The sequence below is a fragment of the Meriones unguiculatus genome, chromosome 16, assembly GCF_030254825.1.
Source record: "Meriones unguiculatus strain TT.TT164.6M chromosome 16, Bangor_MerUng_6.1, whole genome shotgun sequence".
Taxonomy (NCBI): domain Eukaryota; kingdom Metazoa; phylum Chordata; class Mammalia; order Rodentia; family Muridae; genus Meriones; species Meriones unguiculatus.
This window is the reverse complement of record NC_083363.1, coordinates 15,685,273-15,701,895: the sequence shown is the minus strand read 5'-3', so window position 1 is coordinate 15,701,895 and position 16,623 is coordinate 15,685,273. Positions and strand designations below refer to the sequence as shown.

At 44.1% G+C, this 16,623-nt stretch overlaps 1 protein-coding gene across 3 annotated transcripts in view; it reads left to right on the top strand.

Moving 5' to 3' along the window:
• The window catches only part of Slc16a9 (solute carrier family 16 member 9), a 44,143-nt gene extending 29,171 nt beyond the window's left edge, over positions 1 to 14,972 (top strand). For 2 of the 3 annotated variants that reach the window (XM_060369378.1, XM_060369379.1), the window contains exons 4-6: positions 5,359 to 5,454; positions 11,464 to 12,378; positions 12,875 to 14,972. In XM_060369378.1, coding sequence (XP_060225361.1) covers positions 5,359 to 5,454; positions 11,464 to 12,378; positions 12,875 to 13,053 — 1,190 coding nt within the window. In that variant the 3' untranslated portion in view covers positions 13,054 to 14,972. The remainder of the gene's footprint in view (positions 1 to 5,358; positions 5,455 to 11,463; positions 12,379 to 12,874) is intronic. The other variant, XM_021653398.2, reaches the window with a different exon arrangement.
• The last annotated feature ends 1,651 nt before the right edge of the window (positions 14,973 to 16,623 follow it).

The window sequence follows — 16,623 nt, the reverse complement described above, 5'->3', positions numbered from 1 at the left end:
GAATGTAAACTCAGGTATTCCTGACATTGGTCATTTCTCTCTGTTTGCTCCTGGGCCTTCGGCAGAGTCTCAGTTTATTGCCAACACTGAATCCAGACGTTCCAGTAGACCTAGAAAGAGAGTTTTAAACATAGAGCATGAGCATGAAGGAGACAGCATAGTGGGGATGCCTGACAGTGACTTAGTGAAAGACAAGGGAAGCGTAGAGTCTTAGGGCCTGACCATCCCTTTGTAATAGATTGTACTTGAATGTGCTCAATGTTAAAGATCACTAGACGACAGTCATATGGGTTTTTATCAGAGTCTGTTACTTTAATTATATAAAGTGTGTATTAGCATTTCTTGCATATTAGCAAGAGGAGCGTCTGCTACTCTTTGTGTGCATCTTTCCTTGTCCTCGTTTAAATGACTTTATTATCAAAGAGAGTTATTTTCCCTCCCCTTTTTTGAGGCAGGGTCTCTCTGTGTAGCCTTGGGCGGTCTGCCTCCTGAGTACTGGGATTAAAGGTGTATGCCAGCAAGCCCAGCCAAAGATGTGAAAGTGTGCTGTGCTAAGCAACTATGGTTTTTAGTGGGCTTTGTTTCATTTTGAAGCAGAATCTCCTGATGTGGTTCAGTCTGACCCTGAACTCTAGATCTTCTTGGCTCAGTTTCCCTAGTTTTGGGATTATACGTGTGTATGCCACTGTGTCCGGCTAATAGCTCTGGATTTTAGTATTGTCCAAGGAGGCTCCATCTTTGATACCATGGACTCAGACGAAAGGTGGAAGCTAATACAAGACAATGGGCGTTTTCGGTAGTATGTTCTAGGTATAGGTAATGTGTGTGTATGTGTTCAATTCTTTTTAATCCTATGTGCTTGTGCTAAAGGTCAGAGGAGAGAATTAGTGAGTCAGGGAGCTGGTTATCTGGGTAGAAGGACAGGCTTATAGACATGTAGCTTGCCACACAGCAAAAGCAAGGCCAATGACAAAGTGAAACCAGTGCCCCACGCTGCTATCCCGTGTGCATAGTTCCTGCAGTCTGACCTCAGTCTTCAAGGACAGGTGGGATGTGGCCAGCCAGTGTAAACAGGGAAAGATGTAGGGGCAGTGGCAGACACCTAGAGCCAGGAGCTTAGAATGGAATACGACGGCCAACAAACAGCAGCCTTTTAAAAAGATTTAGTGTGTGTGTGTGTGTGTGTGTGTGTGTGTGTGTGTGTGTGTGTATACAGTGCTGGTGGAGGCCAGAAGAAGGCAACAGGAGTTACATGTGGTTGTGAGCTGCCTTGGCCTGGGCACTATGAACCAAAACCGAGTTCCTGGGAGAGCAGCAGGTGTTCTAGGCCCCAACAGCAGCCTCTTCCTACATAGATGTGTAAAGAAATACGTATGTCATCTGGGAATCTGCAAATATGTCAGAGCAGCTGAGAGAAGCCCTATGGAAAAAAAAATGTTGCACCTTTCATAATTTTCAATCGCACAAACATGAAGTGATGGACACCATTGGACAGCAGCTTAGATGGACAGGAACTGTGCTACAGGTTCAGGGAGCTACGAGGAGGTCAGAATTCAGATGAGAAACGCTGAGGTGAACTGGCAGCTAGAGGCAGGTCCCATGCACAGTGGGTGTGAGAAAGAGCTTAGGGTCTGGCTGGGTTACATGTCGCTGAATAGCAGCGGGAGAGTCTTCAAAGACCATCCCTGTTTATTGAACGACTGAAGAGCATAGCAGCCGGAATGCACACACCTTAGGAAATGATGGGTGTGTTTAAGGAAGTCTGTAAAGGTGAGATAAAGGGAATTATCTAAGCTGTTTTGAAGCAAAAATTCTTGGCTACCCTGATCGATTGAAAGGTGGCCTTGGTCCAAAATGAAACTTGCTGGGCAGAAGTTCTTGTTGAAAGTGGTGTGTGTGTGTGTGTGTGTGTGTGTGTGTGTGTGTGTGTGTGTTTGTAATGGCTTCTGTGCGAGTCATAGTTTGCAGAGTCAATTGTGAAAGGCTTTTGCTAGCTGTCACTATCAGGGACATATGCCCAAGATTCTGTTCTTCTTACCACCCAGCTGTATTTATGTGTTTGTGTGTCTTTATTTTGTTTTGTGGCTTGATAAAAACGACTCCATTTTGGTTCTACTTTCACAGGGTGGGGTTCTATTAAAAAGAAAGATGCTGCAGTTGGGTCTCATCCAGATGTAAATGAAAAAGCACATCATAGGTGAACAAGAATCATTAGGCCGCTGAATTACATTTCATGTTCACCTGTCTAAACAAAGGGGGGAGTTGTTTCATTTCACTTGGGTTTATTCCTCGAATACTCAGCACCACAGACTTTGAAGCGTTCATCATGTCCTTTCATTGTACATGGCACTGTGCTATGTGTGGACTGTTATATTATACATCACATATATACATCATACAGTTACATTATACATCAGACAGTTCCTTCAACCTCCTCTCCTCCTCCCTCCCCTCTGCCTCTTCTTAGTTCCTTACACAGGTTCCCTAAAATCTAGGAGAAAAAACAGGATGTTCCTGACATTGCCTGAATTTGCCCAAATATGCTTATTTGATGTTAAAATTATTATGCTTCTCAGAAGTTTTTTTCTCTGCTAGAATTTGATCAAAACTGATTGGCTGCCAGGGAATGCTTTAAGACAATAGTTTGGAAATGTTAAGGTCTCAAGCCTTCTTAATCTTCTTACTTAGAACTCTCAGGAACTTTAGATGATATAAATTATACATTTATTTATTGTATTATGTTTAATATATCACATATGAAATATAATACACTTGGGGCTGGGGAGATGTCTCAGCATTTTTTTCACAGCTGCCTGTGATTCCACTTCTATGGGATTGGAGGCCCTGGTCTTATCTTCACAGGCAATCGGGCTCAACCAGTTATACAGACATAGTATGACCACCATATGCCAACACACAGACACACATAATACATATAAAAATAAAATAAATCTTAACAAATAATCAATACAAATGTAAAAGGTAAGTTTATTTTTAATTTATTTGTTTCTTTTTCTTTTTCTTTTTTTTTCAGACAAAGTTTTTCTATGTAGCCCCAGCTGTCATGGAACTCACTCTGTAGACCAGGCTGTCCTTGAAGTCACAAAGATCTTCCTGCCTCTGCCTCCCAAGTATTGGGATTAAAGACATGCACCACCACATCCAGCTATTTCTTTATTTGTTTCTTTATGTGTATGTGTGCATGTGTTTGCATGAGTTTATATACATTATATGTGTATGGGTGCCTGTAGAGGCCAGGGAGTGTCAGATCTGCCATAATTAGAGTTATAACCAGTTATGAGCTACCTATGGGTGCAAGGAACCATGCCCAGGTCCTCTGTGAGAGCAGTGTGTACTCTTAACCATGGAACCATCTCTCTTGCCCCTTAAAAGATAAACTGAAAAGCATTTGTTTAACAATCCGCTCAGAGGCCCCAGGCTCAGTTAAAGAAAACTCTTTCCCTTAAGATTTTATTTTGAATTATGTGTATGTGTCTCTATGTAGTTATGTACAAGTGAGTGCAGATGCCCACAGTGGCCAGCAGAGGGAGTCAGATCCCCGGCAGCCTGAGTTGGACAGTTGTAGGCCACCTGAAGTAGGTGCTGGGAACTGGACGGAGGTTTTCTTCAAGAGCAGTGTGCTCTCTTAATAGCTCTCCGCCCCCAGGGAAAAGGCTATCTTTTCAAGTAACTGTAGATATTTCTCTTTGATACTGTAGCAGAACTTGGTAGGAGATGGCTTCCCAAATTGTAATGTAGCATGCCATCCCTCATCGGCGTACTTCCGTCCTTTGTGATGTTGGATCTGTCTGTTGATTCAGTGCTTGGAGAAGAGCTGTATTCAAACCTGATTCTACAACACTGTAAACTGCTGGTTTGAAAAATATTGGTTTTTCTGAGGAATAAAAGAACCTTAAAATGGTAACACAGTTTATTTTAAAACCCCTGAAACCATTTTTGTTATTGTCACCACCTCAGTGGGTATGGTATGGTAGTGCGTATCGGCTGTGCTAGTGTGCAGGGGGCTCCTGCAGGAGGGCTGGACATTTGAGGCCAGCTTGAGCCTTACCATGTGTGGTTGAGCACTGACTTCCTAAATGCTTACTTGTATGTTTGTTAAAACCACGGCATCTATTTACTGAGAGGCTAGGTAGTTAAGCAATGAAGATGATCTTAGTGCTTGTAATGAGCCAGTGGTTCATTTTTAGTGGACTTAAGTGTTATTTTCAGAGTGGTCTTCAAGATCAGATAACACAGCAGAAAAAGGTGAAAAGTAAAGGCAGGGGAGCCGAATGAGATGCTAGTGGAAAACAGACAGTACCAGATTTTACCAGTATTAATAGAGACTGAATGATAAAGGCAACAAGCTAGGAATGCCCAAGTGACAAGTCTTACCCTTGAAACTCAAGAAGACTAAGGTAGCTGCAAGATCTCCTTAGATTACGGAGAATTTCAAATCTATGGAAAGACAGAGAATATCACTGCAAGCAGCCATGTGCCTGATTCTTTTAACACTTGTATTTGTGTCCTTTTCTTCCTCTCCAAAGTTGCTTTAGCTAAAACTACATAGTCACTGTATTTTGCTGTTGAACAGGAAACAGCATCTCTAAACACGGGGTGGGGTGGGGTTGGGGGGGCTTACAGATACAAGTTTTAAGGTGCTGGGATGATGTGAAATCCCAAGCAATTCCTTCAGAGCTTTGTTGACTGGGGTGTGAAAGATCAACTGCAGCAGAATAGTGTAGGATGAGAAGGGGGAGCTTAGAAGTGTTCTGGGAATACTACGGAGATGGCTCAGTGGTTAGGAGCCCCAGGCTGTCCCCCTAGAGGACCTGAGTTCAATCCCAGCACCTACATTGGTTAACTCACAACCACCTGCAGCTCCAGCTGCAGGGGAATCCAGTTCTCTCTTTGGGCCTCCAGGGACACCTCCCTCCCCATGTGTGCACACTCTGACACACATACACTTAAATATGAGTGAAGTATTTCTTTAAAATTGAGTCACTGCAAGGACTTAGAAGAGATGGCAACCTGAGAAGCAGGCGTGATTAAGTTTTGGTATCTAGTGTACAGCCTAACCATTTCCTCAGTCTCTCCCTTGTGTCTCCAGTTACGTGTGAATTATTCTTTTATGCTTCAGAAATTGAGCTACTCTTTAAACTTGACCCTGATATTAAGGTGGTGGAAAAATGATGCTCCCCAAATGTCCACTTAGACCACAATACTGATACAGAGGGGTCTCAGAACTCTGGCTTTTATTCAGTTGCTTTCAAAGCTTCCTAGCAGGGACCCTTCGCTCTCCTCTTTTGCATTGAAATTGTGCACCTGCCTGAATCCCTGCTGTCTTCTTGTGTTCAGGTCTCGGATGTGGCTTATTATACACTGCGACAGTGACCATTACTTGCCAGTATTTTGACAGCCGCCGAGGCCTCGCACTTGGCCTGATTTCAACAGGTACCTTTTCAAAATTAAGCATAGCATTGTTGCAAGTTAACGTTGCGAGCAGAGCGAAAAGGTGTGTGAAGCACGTGTGTGATTGGCAGCCAACCTCAGCTACCAGTCAGCAAGCAAAATGGCTATTTTACGGCACTCCTAGGAGGAAAGTTTATTTCCTACCACAAATATGGAAATAGCTTTCATAAACCCCAAGGTCCGAAACTGGAGGTGGTGATACATGCCTTAAGTTCCAGGCAGGGGCAGGTGGATCTCTCAGAGTTTGAGGCCAGGACAGCCTGTTGTACAGAACAAGTTCCAGGACAGCCAGAGCTACAGAAACCCTGTCTTGAAAACAAACAAACAAACAAAAACAAAAAAAAAAAACCCAAAAAAACAAAAAAAAACCCAAACCAAAAATCCACATGCAAAAACCCACACAACCAAACCTACATACACACACAAAGAACATCCCCCAGCCCCCAAGTACTGTAAATGGCAAATGTGAGCACTGGACCTCAGTGTGATGTAGGTAGAGGAAGTGTCTGGGCCCACGGTGGTGGCAGCTCTATGCTGGGATAAGGCTTGGGTGAAAAGCTGAGAATCCTTCTAAAATTACCTGCTGTGGGAAGAAGGAAGAACAAGAAGGAAGCAGAGAGCCCTTCAGCCACTGTCGGAGAGTCTGAGGTCAGCCATGCCACTTACTGTAGTATTTATAACCTATCTAAGGTCCTGATCTATGACTTAACTACACATTCAAGCAACATACACTCTTCTCACCTCTTTAATAGCTAACATACGATCACTGAAGGTATAAAATAGCGTGTATATTTTAAGCCAGGTGTGGTAGTGTATGTCTTTCTCACTTGCGTTTGGGGATGAAGGCTTGTGACCATGAAGCCAGCCTGGGCTATCCATAGTGAGAGCCTGTCTCAAACAAACAAACAAACAAAAACATATATAAGTTTTGAATATACTATCTGGGCTCCTCCAGTATTTTGAAATGTTAGTTCATATTTTAGATAGATTTGTTTTTAAAATGTTAAGATGGTATCCATTTCTGTGTCCAACATTTTATCAGCCAGTTTAGGGCAGTGGTTCCCAACCTGTGGGTCCTATAACCCCTATAAAGGGTTTCACTGACCCTTTCACGGGGACTGATATCAGATATCCTGCATATCAGATCTTTGCGTTACAGTTCATAACAGTAGCACAATTAGGGTTATGAACTAGCAATGAAAATAATTTTATGGTGGGGGTGGTCCAACCACAACATGAAGAACTGTACTAAAGGGTCACAGCATTAGGGAGGTTCAGAACCACTGGGATTGTGGTTGAGCCACTAAATTAGCAGCCAGTATCAGTTCACCCAAGCTAGTTGTTAGTGGGCACAGGGTCCTGGGAAGTCTGGCTCAGCCAAGTTTCCAAACCTCAATGGCTATCCGGCACTCAGATCCACACCGATGCTTTGTTCTTGAGGCTAACCAAGGTCCACAAGGATAATCAAGTCGGATATTGACCCAACTTGTCTAAGGAAGTCCCACAACTAGGTAGGAAGTGTGGACGGACATCCAGGAGGAGGTGAGGCTGGAATCTGAGCAGATGGCCGACAGAAACCAGAGAAGGAACATAAAAGACAGAGGGTGGGGTATCCAGAGCATCTGGAATGCAGCTTAAAACACCTGTCAATATCACCCATAAGTGTGAAATAATTGTGATATAGAAACCTGAAGTGTGTGTGTTTAAAAAGCAGTTATCATACACACCCTGGAGCCAGACTTCTTAAAGATTTACTTAGTTACGGGTATGTTTCTGTGTGAGTTTGTGCATGTGAGTGCAGGTGCCCACAGATGCCAGAAGAGGGCGTCAGATTCCCTGAAACTGGAAGTATAGGCAGTTATGAGCCAGCCAACATGTTCTCCACAAATGAAAACCCAAGTCTTCTACAAGAGCAGGAAGGGCTTTATTTAAAGTTGAAAATGGATTTTTTTCACACAATATATTCTTTTTATGGTTCCCCCTTCCCCAGCTCCTCCTTGATTCCCGATAGCTCCCCACACACCCAAATCCACATCCTTTCTTGTTCTCTCTCATTAGAAAACAAACAGGCATTCAAGAAAAAAATAAGTAAAAAAAAGTCATAAAATAAGATAAAATAAAAAACAACCTAAATAGGATAAAAGAAAAACAAAGGGCCAGTGAAGAGGCCAAGAAACACTTATAGACACAGAGATTCACACATTGGTGTGCATGGAAATCCACCAAAAACACAAAATCATAAGCCATAATATATAAGCAAAAGATTTGTAGCATAAGAAAAAAAGAAGAGAAGAAGAAGAAGAGCCCAGACAAAGTATTATGAGACAAAACAAAAACAAAACAAAACAAAAAACAAAATCAAAATAAAAACCAACAACAATAACAACACCAAAAACCCTCTAAAAAATACCAGTGAGTTTGCTTTTCTATTGGCATCTGCAAGAGAAACCTAACTTTTCATTTGCAAGTGGTCATCAATTGGAGGGGGCTTCCTGGCTAGGGATGGGGGCATGTGTCCACCTCCACTCTTGGCGCCTGAGGAAGTGTTTTTAACTGCCTCTCCTGCCTCCTGCTGCTAGTCTCGCGTCACTTGGGTTATGGGGCTTCTCAAGGCAAACACAATACACAGACTTTTGTAGGAGGGCTAGTGATCGCAACTGAGGCCAAAATATCTCATCATGCCCCGATTACTGGTACTGAAGACACCGGAAAGTTCCTCCTGTGGTGTGGCTCTTGCTTTGCCCTTGGTCTAGAGGGCCAGGCAGAGGGGCTTTGCTATAGCAGAGCAAATAAAAAATGCAAAACTGTGGATAGTCAAGATGTAAAGGGCCCTTTCAATATCAATCCATGAGAGCCAGGGGAGTTGAAAGTGGAGCAGGCGTGAATCCCCCTTCATCTAGGAGATCACAGCAAAGCAGAGTCGCGCTAAAAGCTGTTCAAAAAAAGAGACCATGAGCCAATTACTTGAAATACAACCACCCGACTGAAAAGGGTGAAATGTAGGTATGTAATTGAATACAGAGGCTTTAATCTGGCATGGTGCTGTACACCTGCCGTTCCAGCACTTAGCAGGCTGAGACACGAGGAATGTGAGTTCAAGGTCAGCTCTGAGTGCACTGGGGGACCCTGTATCAAAGCAACGAGACCACGAAGGTTGTGTGTGGGCTGTGATCTTCCTTGGTGGTGAACAGAGGTTAGAAAACTGGCCTCCGGTCCAGTCTGCTTCACTGTCTCTTTTTTTGTACATTGCATAAGCGTGTTTTTTCCATTTTTACCCGATCTTAAGAAGTAAAACAATATAAACATTTGGGGAAACTGAGTGTTCTTAAACAGCCCTGCTACCTGGTGCTGCTTGGTGTTTCACCGGGAGAACTCAGTACCGAGGATGGACAGGTGATGTATGTCTCACAGTGTCTTAAATGTTTGTTCCCTGGCCTCTTACAAAGAAGCTTGGAAGAACTGGTATTGATGAGCTAATTAACACACGTGTGTGTCTCTTACTGCATGCGATTCCCTAAACACCAATTATTTTTTCCTCTCTGTGGCAGGATAAAGTCTAGGCTCCGATGAAAGCATAATTAGTGTTTTTTTTTCTCACTTTACTCTTTACATCGACTATTTTTCAATTAAGATGTTCTTGCAGACTAAAAATTAGAGCTTTCCATTTTCCAAAACTCCGTGAGAAAACTGTGAGCTTGGTTCCTAAAGAATTATTACACTTCTCTGAGTCACAGCCATGTTCTCAGGGGATTCAGGCTGAGACAGAATTCAGTCCGTCCCGTGACACAGTATGTTGTAGCCGTTCAGTCATAGCTGCCAAAACGATTTGATATCGTTCAGATGAACTCTGTTGGTGAGCAATGGCACTTCTTTCTCGACTTAAGATCAAAGCTTAGAACTTAAGATCAGAACTTACAACTTTAAATTGTATTTTTTTATTCGTGTGTGTGCACACGGGTGTGTGCGCTCGGGCGTGCATGCACAACCTACTTGCCACACACAGCTCATGTAGAGGTCATGGGAAAACTTGCCAAAGTTGAATCTCTTCTTCTACCATATGAGATACAGGTCCTCAGGTGTGGTGACAGGGGCCTTTCTCTGCTGGTCCGTCTCTCTCAAAACAGAACTTTTAGAACACTGAGGATATGTTCAAGGGTCCGGAGAGATGGCTCAGCAGTTAAGAACATGGCTGCTCTTCTAGAGAACCCAGGTGCAGTCCCAAGCATCCACACGGCAGGACAAACCCATATGTAACTGTCGTCCTAGAGGATCCAATGCCTACTTTGTCCATCCTCTCCAGGCACCAGGCACCCATGTGGTACACCAACAGGCATGTAAGCGAAACACTCATACAAAATAAATTTAAATCTTTCAGAAGGAACACAGTTAATGTCTGATGCCGTGACATCTTATTACAATCTTATTACAGGTTAGACAAAAGTCATGGGTAAAGAAACAGAACAGCTGTCTTGAAGTTCTCCCATTCTGCTTCCTTTTTTATTTTTTGAACTGTTTTTTAGCTGCTGAAGTGTGCACAACCTTTCAAAGGTAGGGAAGGGGTTGAATTTGTTTCTGAATTATTTTTATTTCATGTATGTGGGTGTCTTGCCTGCATGTGTGTCTGTGCACCACATCCATGCAGTGCCTGAGGGGACCGGTAGGGGGCGTTGGATGCCACCTGGAACTGCAGTTCCAGATGGTTGCCGGCTGTCACGTGGGTGCTGGGAACTGAATCTGGGTCCTCTGCAAGAGCAGCCAGTGTTCTTAACCGGGCCGTACCTCTCTGGTCCTTGTTGCGACCATTTTTGATGAGATGAGTTTTTAGAGAATGTATGTGAGGATCATTTAATTCAGAATTTTAAAAAATTAACCTGTTTACGTTTTCCTGCTGTTTCATACAACATTTCCCAGTGATATTTAAATTTTTTAAATACTCAGGTTTTTTAAGAATTAAAGTAAAACCCCAACAAGAACAGCATAAATTAAACAGCATTGCAGTGTACTTAGGGAGATTAATGCTAAAGACCAGGCGCTTTCCCCTTCCCCCTGTGTGATGTATAAGCCAGCATACTATAATTGAGATACTCTATCAAATCCTACGTTAGCCTTGGCTTACACTACAATTGATGGATCAAGAATACAAACCACTCATTGCAGTGATTCAGCAATGCGTTTAAATGATCCAAACCATTATAAATAAAACTAACCTACGGCAGCCATCTTAAAAGTGAGATGTAAAAATTTGCTTTTACAAAGGCAATAAAAAGCAGCGTGCCCAGTGCATAATGAATGCAAAATGGAGTCAGAAGTGTTTGTTAAAAATATGAAGGCCAGCAAGATGGTACAGCAGGTAAAGGCACTTGCTGCCAAGCCAGAGGATCTGAGTTCAAGTCTTAAGACCCTCATAGTAGAAGGAGAGGAATCCAAAGAGCTGTTGTCCTCTGACCAACAGACACAGACAGAGACACACGCACACACACACACACACACACACACACACACTTAAACATAGTCCTGGGATTAAAGCGGTGGCTCAGTGGTTAAGGGCGCTGGCTTCTTGTAGAGGACTGGACTTCGGTTCCTAACTCCCACATGGCAGCCCACAACTGTCTCTAACTCCAGTTCCAGGGGATCCAGTACTCTCTGCTGGGCCTCCATGGGAATTGTGTGTATGTGTTGCACATATAACAGTGCAAGGAAAACACTCACACAGAAAAATAAAAAAATTAAAAATCCTTTAAAAAAAAAACAAAAACAAAATAAATCCTAAGTGCAAACAGGGTCTTTGAGTGCTGACTCTGAGGCTCGGAGTCCTGAAGGCCCTGTTATACTGATATATATATATATCTGAGTGGTTTTTGGTGGATTTAACATAAAGGTCCCATGAGTACCAGGGTAGAGGGTAAGCGTGGTCGCGGTGCCACCCACGGGTGTTCTAAGCCTGGGAAAGAACGAGCGGATCAAGGCTGAGAGGGTCTCGCTCTCTTGCAGGCTCGAGCGTGGGCCTGTTCATCTACGCGGCGCTGCAGAAGGTCCTGATTGAGCTCTACGGCCTGGATGGGTGCCTGCTGATTGTGGGCGCGCTGGCTTTAAACATCCTAGCCTGCGGCAGTCTGATGAGGCCCCTGCAGTCCCCCGACGGCCCTCTCCCTGCAAAGACAGCCCCCGAGAACGTGCCGGACACATACTCCATGTACAGCGAGAAAGAGAAGAGCCTGGAAGAAAACTTGAACAACCTGGACAGGGGCTACGGGAGCGAAGATAGGTGCAACAGCGCCTTGCCCAGCGGTGACTGGGGCCGGGAGACCCCCCTCCCTAAAAGCCGAACCGCGGCCGCGCGCACCAAGGAGCCCGAGCCGTACAAAAAGGTCGTGGCACAGACTTACTTCTGCAAGCAGCTTGCCAAGAGGAAATGGCAGCTGTACAGAAACTACTGCGGCGAGACCGTGTCTCTCTTCAAAAACAAAGTCTTCTCCGCCCTTTTCATCGCCATCTTGCTCTTCGACATCGGAGGGTTCCCACCCTCGCTGCTCATGGAGGACGTAGCGAGAAGCTCCAACGTGCGGGAAGAGGACCTCAGCATGCCTCTCATCTCCATCTTCGGCATCATGACAGCCGTGGGCAAGCTTCTTTTGGGCATCCTGGCCGACTTCAAGTGGATCAACACGTTGTATCTCTACGTGGCTACCCTGATCATCACCGGCCTGGCCTTGTGCGCAATCCCCCTGGCCAAGAGTTATGTCACCCTGGCGATCCTTTCTGCCATCTTGGGTTTTCTTACCGGTAACTGGTCCATCTTCCCATACGTGACCACGAAGACTGTGGGGATTGACAGGTTAGCCCACGCCTACGGAATACTCATGTTTTTTGCCGGACTTGGGAACAGCCTCGGGCCACCCATAGTTGGTAAGATGCTCAGTTTATCGTACCTCGCTGTGGTATTTCCAGATGGGGACCTTCTCAGTAACAACGTAGATTTGCACAGAGTAAAATGGGTTCTTTCGTGGTAGTGTATTCGAGAGTATTCTGATAGGGCCGGGTCGGTGGGCAGTCGGTAGAGGGTTTGCCCAGCATGCAGGAGGCCCTGTTTACTCTCCAGCTCTGTCTAAGACCCTACCACACCTGTGAGCCCTAACACTTGGGGGGATCTGAAGTGTGAATGAGTTTTAGGCCAGCCTGGGCTACATGAGAGCCTGCCTCAGTACACACACACACACACACACACACACACACACACACACACACACACTCCTGCTTTATAGTTAAGAAAGCTGGTGTGCCTCCTCTGGCTAAAATACCCGCCTCAAATATTTAAAAGACACCTCCAGCCTTGTTGGAAGCAGGTGGGAGCATGCGTGCTGCTTCTCGGAAACTCACTTTGTTTTACTCACTGTCTTCGCAGGTTGGTTCTATGACTGGACTCAGACCTATGACATCGCCTTTTACTTCAGCGGCTTCTGTGTCCTGCTGGGAGGCTTCATCCTGCTGCTGGCTGCCTTGCCCTGTTGGGAAACATGCAACCAAAAACTGCCAAAGCCGGCGCCAACAACCTTTTTTTATAAAGTTGCCTCTAATGTTTAGAGGGATATTAAGGCATTATTTCTCTCTCTCTCTCTCTCTCTCTCTTTTTTTTTTTTTTACTTTATATCATACAGCAATGTATGTATGTATGTGATGAATTGCTAGGCAGGTTCTCCAGAGTCAAGACCTTACAGTAAAACTTCTGCAGTTGACTCTAAGGGGAGAACATATTTTCACATACCTGTTCTTATGTACTGTGTGTATAACCTCTATCCCTTGTATTCCCTTCCCCTGCAGAAGTGGGACTGTTCTGTTTCGCTGTTGTTCGTAAGTTCAGGTTGTAAAACTGTCGACTAGCCTCACAAAGTTTTCTCTGGGTGAAGACGTCTCTACTCTCCCGTGAGTTCTACTGCAAGGTGCTCAGGGGGTCCTGTCTTAAACCGTGCACTCCTCATAACAGGGTACGTGTGACGACCCCTGAGGAGTAATCACCGTCTCCTCAACCGTCAGAACTGCAAGTCCAGAGAGGACACTGAGCAAACTGGTTTCTGGAAATGAAAGCGGTGACACATCACTAATACCTTTTTAAATCGCAGCTCTTTGTTGTCAGTTCTCTGTTTCATTGTGCTTGAAGATACACCATGGGGCATTTGGCGTCCACTGCGTATGAACCTGCTCAATTCCTCCAGCAGCCTTTCTGCATGGCTGGCTCCTAGGACCTTACTTCTGCTGATGTCTCCTGAGAGCTGCCGATTTGCTGGTTTCCAGCCTGGAAACACACCTCTGAACCATTCCGTCTGGCAAGTGGGAAGCATCCATTTGCTCTGAGTGCCCTGGGAATGGGTTGCCAGGCCTTCCATGTCTTCCAGACGACGCCTGTGGTGGTTTCTCTTGGGCTTTTCCACTATTGCATTTTAATTCATGGACAGTCCTAAAAAAAAAAAAAATTATGCTCTGATTCCATAAGAGGTGGGAAAGGACAGGGCAAAGAGAAATTGACACTCTCATCCAACCTTATTTAACCCTAAGAGCAATGTTTGAGGGTGAAAATAATGTTTAGTAAATGGATTTATTCATTCCCTCTATAGAAATGGGTTGCAACTTTGGTATGCCTCAGAATGCCCTACAGACCCTACAGAAACTTAAGTGCTTGGTACTATGATTTTATTTTAATTCTGGACGATGGGCCAAGCATATGTATTTTTAATGAACTCTGCAGGGATTCTGGTGACAGGGCCTGAGGATAGCTGTAGACCAGCAACAGTAGGACCAGGCTGTCACTCAGGGGAGCATCGAGGGCATAGCAGGCAGGAAGCCCTGAGTTCATATCCCCAGTACTACAGGGGAAAAATAAACAAAACACATTGGCAACAGACAAACATTTTTTTTTTCTTGAGTAAAAGAAAAAAAAAAGATAAACTATGAAGTCAGGTATTATAAAACAAACAGCTAAAGGTTCTTTAAGTAAGGGCTCCCTTCCTACTGTGCCAAAATTATCTTTTCTATTCTTTAAAACGTGAGATTATTTTGTACTGCATTGCCTTCTTTTGCATGTACCTGAAGCACTTTATTATACAGCCATGAAAGCACCTCCCTGAGGTCAATCCTGTGTCATCAGCTATGTCCTGTTTCATCAACCAAGTTGAAAGATTTCACAGTGTAGTCAATCCAATACAATAATGGGGCTCAAAGCACATTAGATTTGTGCTCCACACTTGAACTTCTGGAAAGTTCTCTGTACCTCATTCTTCAGTCTATCAAAGTTAATAAAACCTAACTCCAGCTCCAGGGGATCCGATACCCTCTTCTCTCTCCCACAGGCATCTGTGTACTGGTGGCATACACATATATACACAGACACATAAATAAAAATAAAAAATTAAATTTTAAATTTTTAAATAAGAGTTTAAAAATGAATCTTTAAAATTTACAGCTATGATTTTTTTTAAGCAAAAATAAAGAAATAAAAATAAACCTTATACTTGTTTGTATTCAAAGTCCTGGTTTGGTCAAAATTGAGTTCAAGATTTCCAGTGGCCTGAAAGGTTTGACTTTGCTGACATGTCTGCATTCATCAATGAGGACAATTGTCCTGATGTGCCCTTTTCCTCACCATCACCCACCCATGTGTGCACGAGCCACTGTCTAGGGAATTAATTAAGTTACAATGAAATATTTTGGTTTGTTTTTCTTCACGTTGTTTTCCTTTCCTCTTATAGAGACACCCCACGTGAATGTAAGAAGATACATTTTTGGGTATAGTTTAGCTCTAGACTGGATCAGGCCAGACTTGAAAGTCAATGTAGGGAACTACTTTGACCCCTGGGTTGGCTGAACTGCAGGATCCTGGCCTCGAGGAAAACGGAGTCTCATTAATGGCCTCACCAATCAGACAGAACTTCTGTTTTGAGTCAGGGTCTCGCTATATTGCTCAGGTTGGTCTGGGCCTCGAGGCTCCGATGCAGTCTTGTACCAGTCTCTGCAGCAGCTGACATGGGAGATGGGAGGTGCACACTTACCCCCATGTGTAGCTTCCTCATTTGCAGAATCCTGAAAGCAGTCCAGGCTTACACCATTTCTCTTGCTCAACAACCCTGTGATGTGGTGCCCATGGCTTTCATTTTATAATACAAAAGGTAACTGTCCTGTTACGATCGTTCTGATATTAAAGCATGGGAAAGTAATTTCCAAGAGCAAAAAAAAAAAAAAACCAGAAACCGAGGAGGTCACTTTCTGTAGAGACCAAAGCTTTCCCTTTGATTCCTAACACAGATGGGGAAAGGCATCTGGCCAGAAGTTTCTGTAAAAAAAAAAAAAATTATATATATATATATATATATACATATATATATATATATATATATCAGCATTTTAAATGAACTTAGTAAGTTTACGTATGCTGACCAGAAGGGAGGCTTCTGTGACTGTAGAGATATTCCTGAACACTGGAAATGGCCATGGGCTGAGTGTGAGAAGGGTGCGAATGGGGGAATTTGTCTGTAGTTGGCCTCACTAGTAGAGTTTAAGAGCCTTCACCTTTCCCTTCTCTTTGGAGCCAGATGCTGATCTAATTCTCTCCAGGGAGTCGTGTTGTCAGGAGGGAAGGTTCAGCCACCAGTATTTAAAGTTCCTATGAGAAATAGTCCCTAACTGGAGTAGGACTGGGAGGTCATGGCCCTGTGTGTGTGTTGAAAAAAATCTATGGCCTCAGGGAATCTCTGCTAATTGTGTGTGTGTGTGTGTGTGTGTGTGTGTATGTGTGTGTGCATGTGTGTGTGCATGTATGCTGGCGAAGATCCGTGGCCTCAGCAGCCACCAATTAGCACAGTATTAGCCTTACACTGGAGGTTCCGAGAGAGAGAAGGAGAGATCACTTCTGAAGACTGCACCCCTTTCACTTAGATGGAGCAGTGCCCCGAGCGCGTGGAACACACCTTTAACACTGGTAGTACGTGTTCTCCTTAAGTCAGTTGTGTTCGAAGGATGCCAGCTATGAGATCCCTCTTTGAGGAAAGGCGCGAGCCAATGCCAATGGAAGTCATCAGAGGTCTGTGAACCCACGACAACACTTGGGATGCAGTTCATGTCCTCATCCATGACCAGATGGCTCAGTCTAGCTCAGGCCCTGTG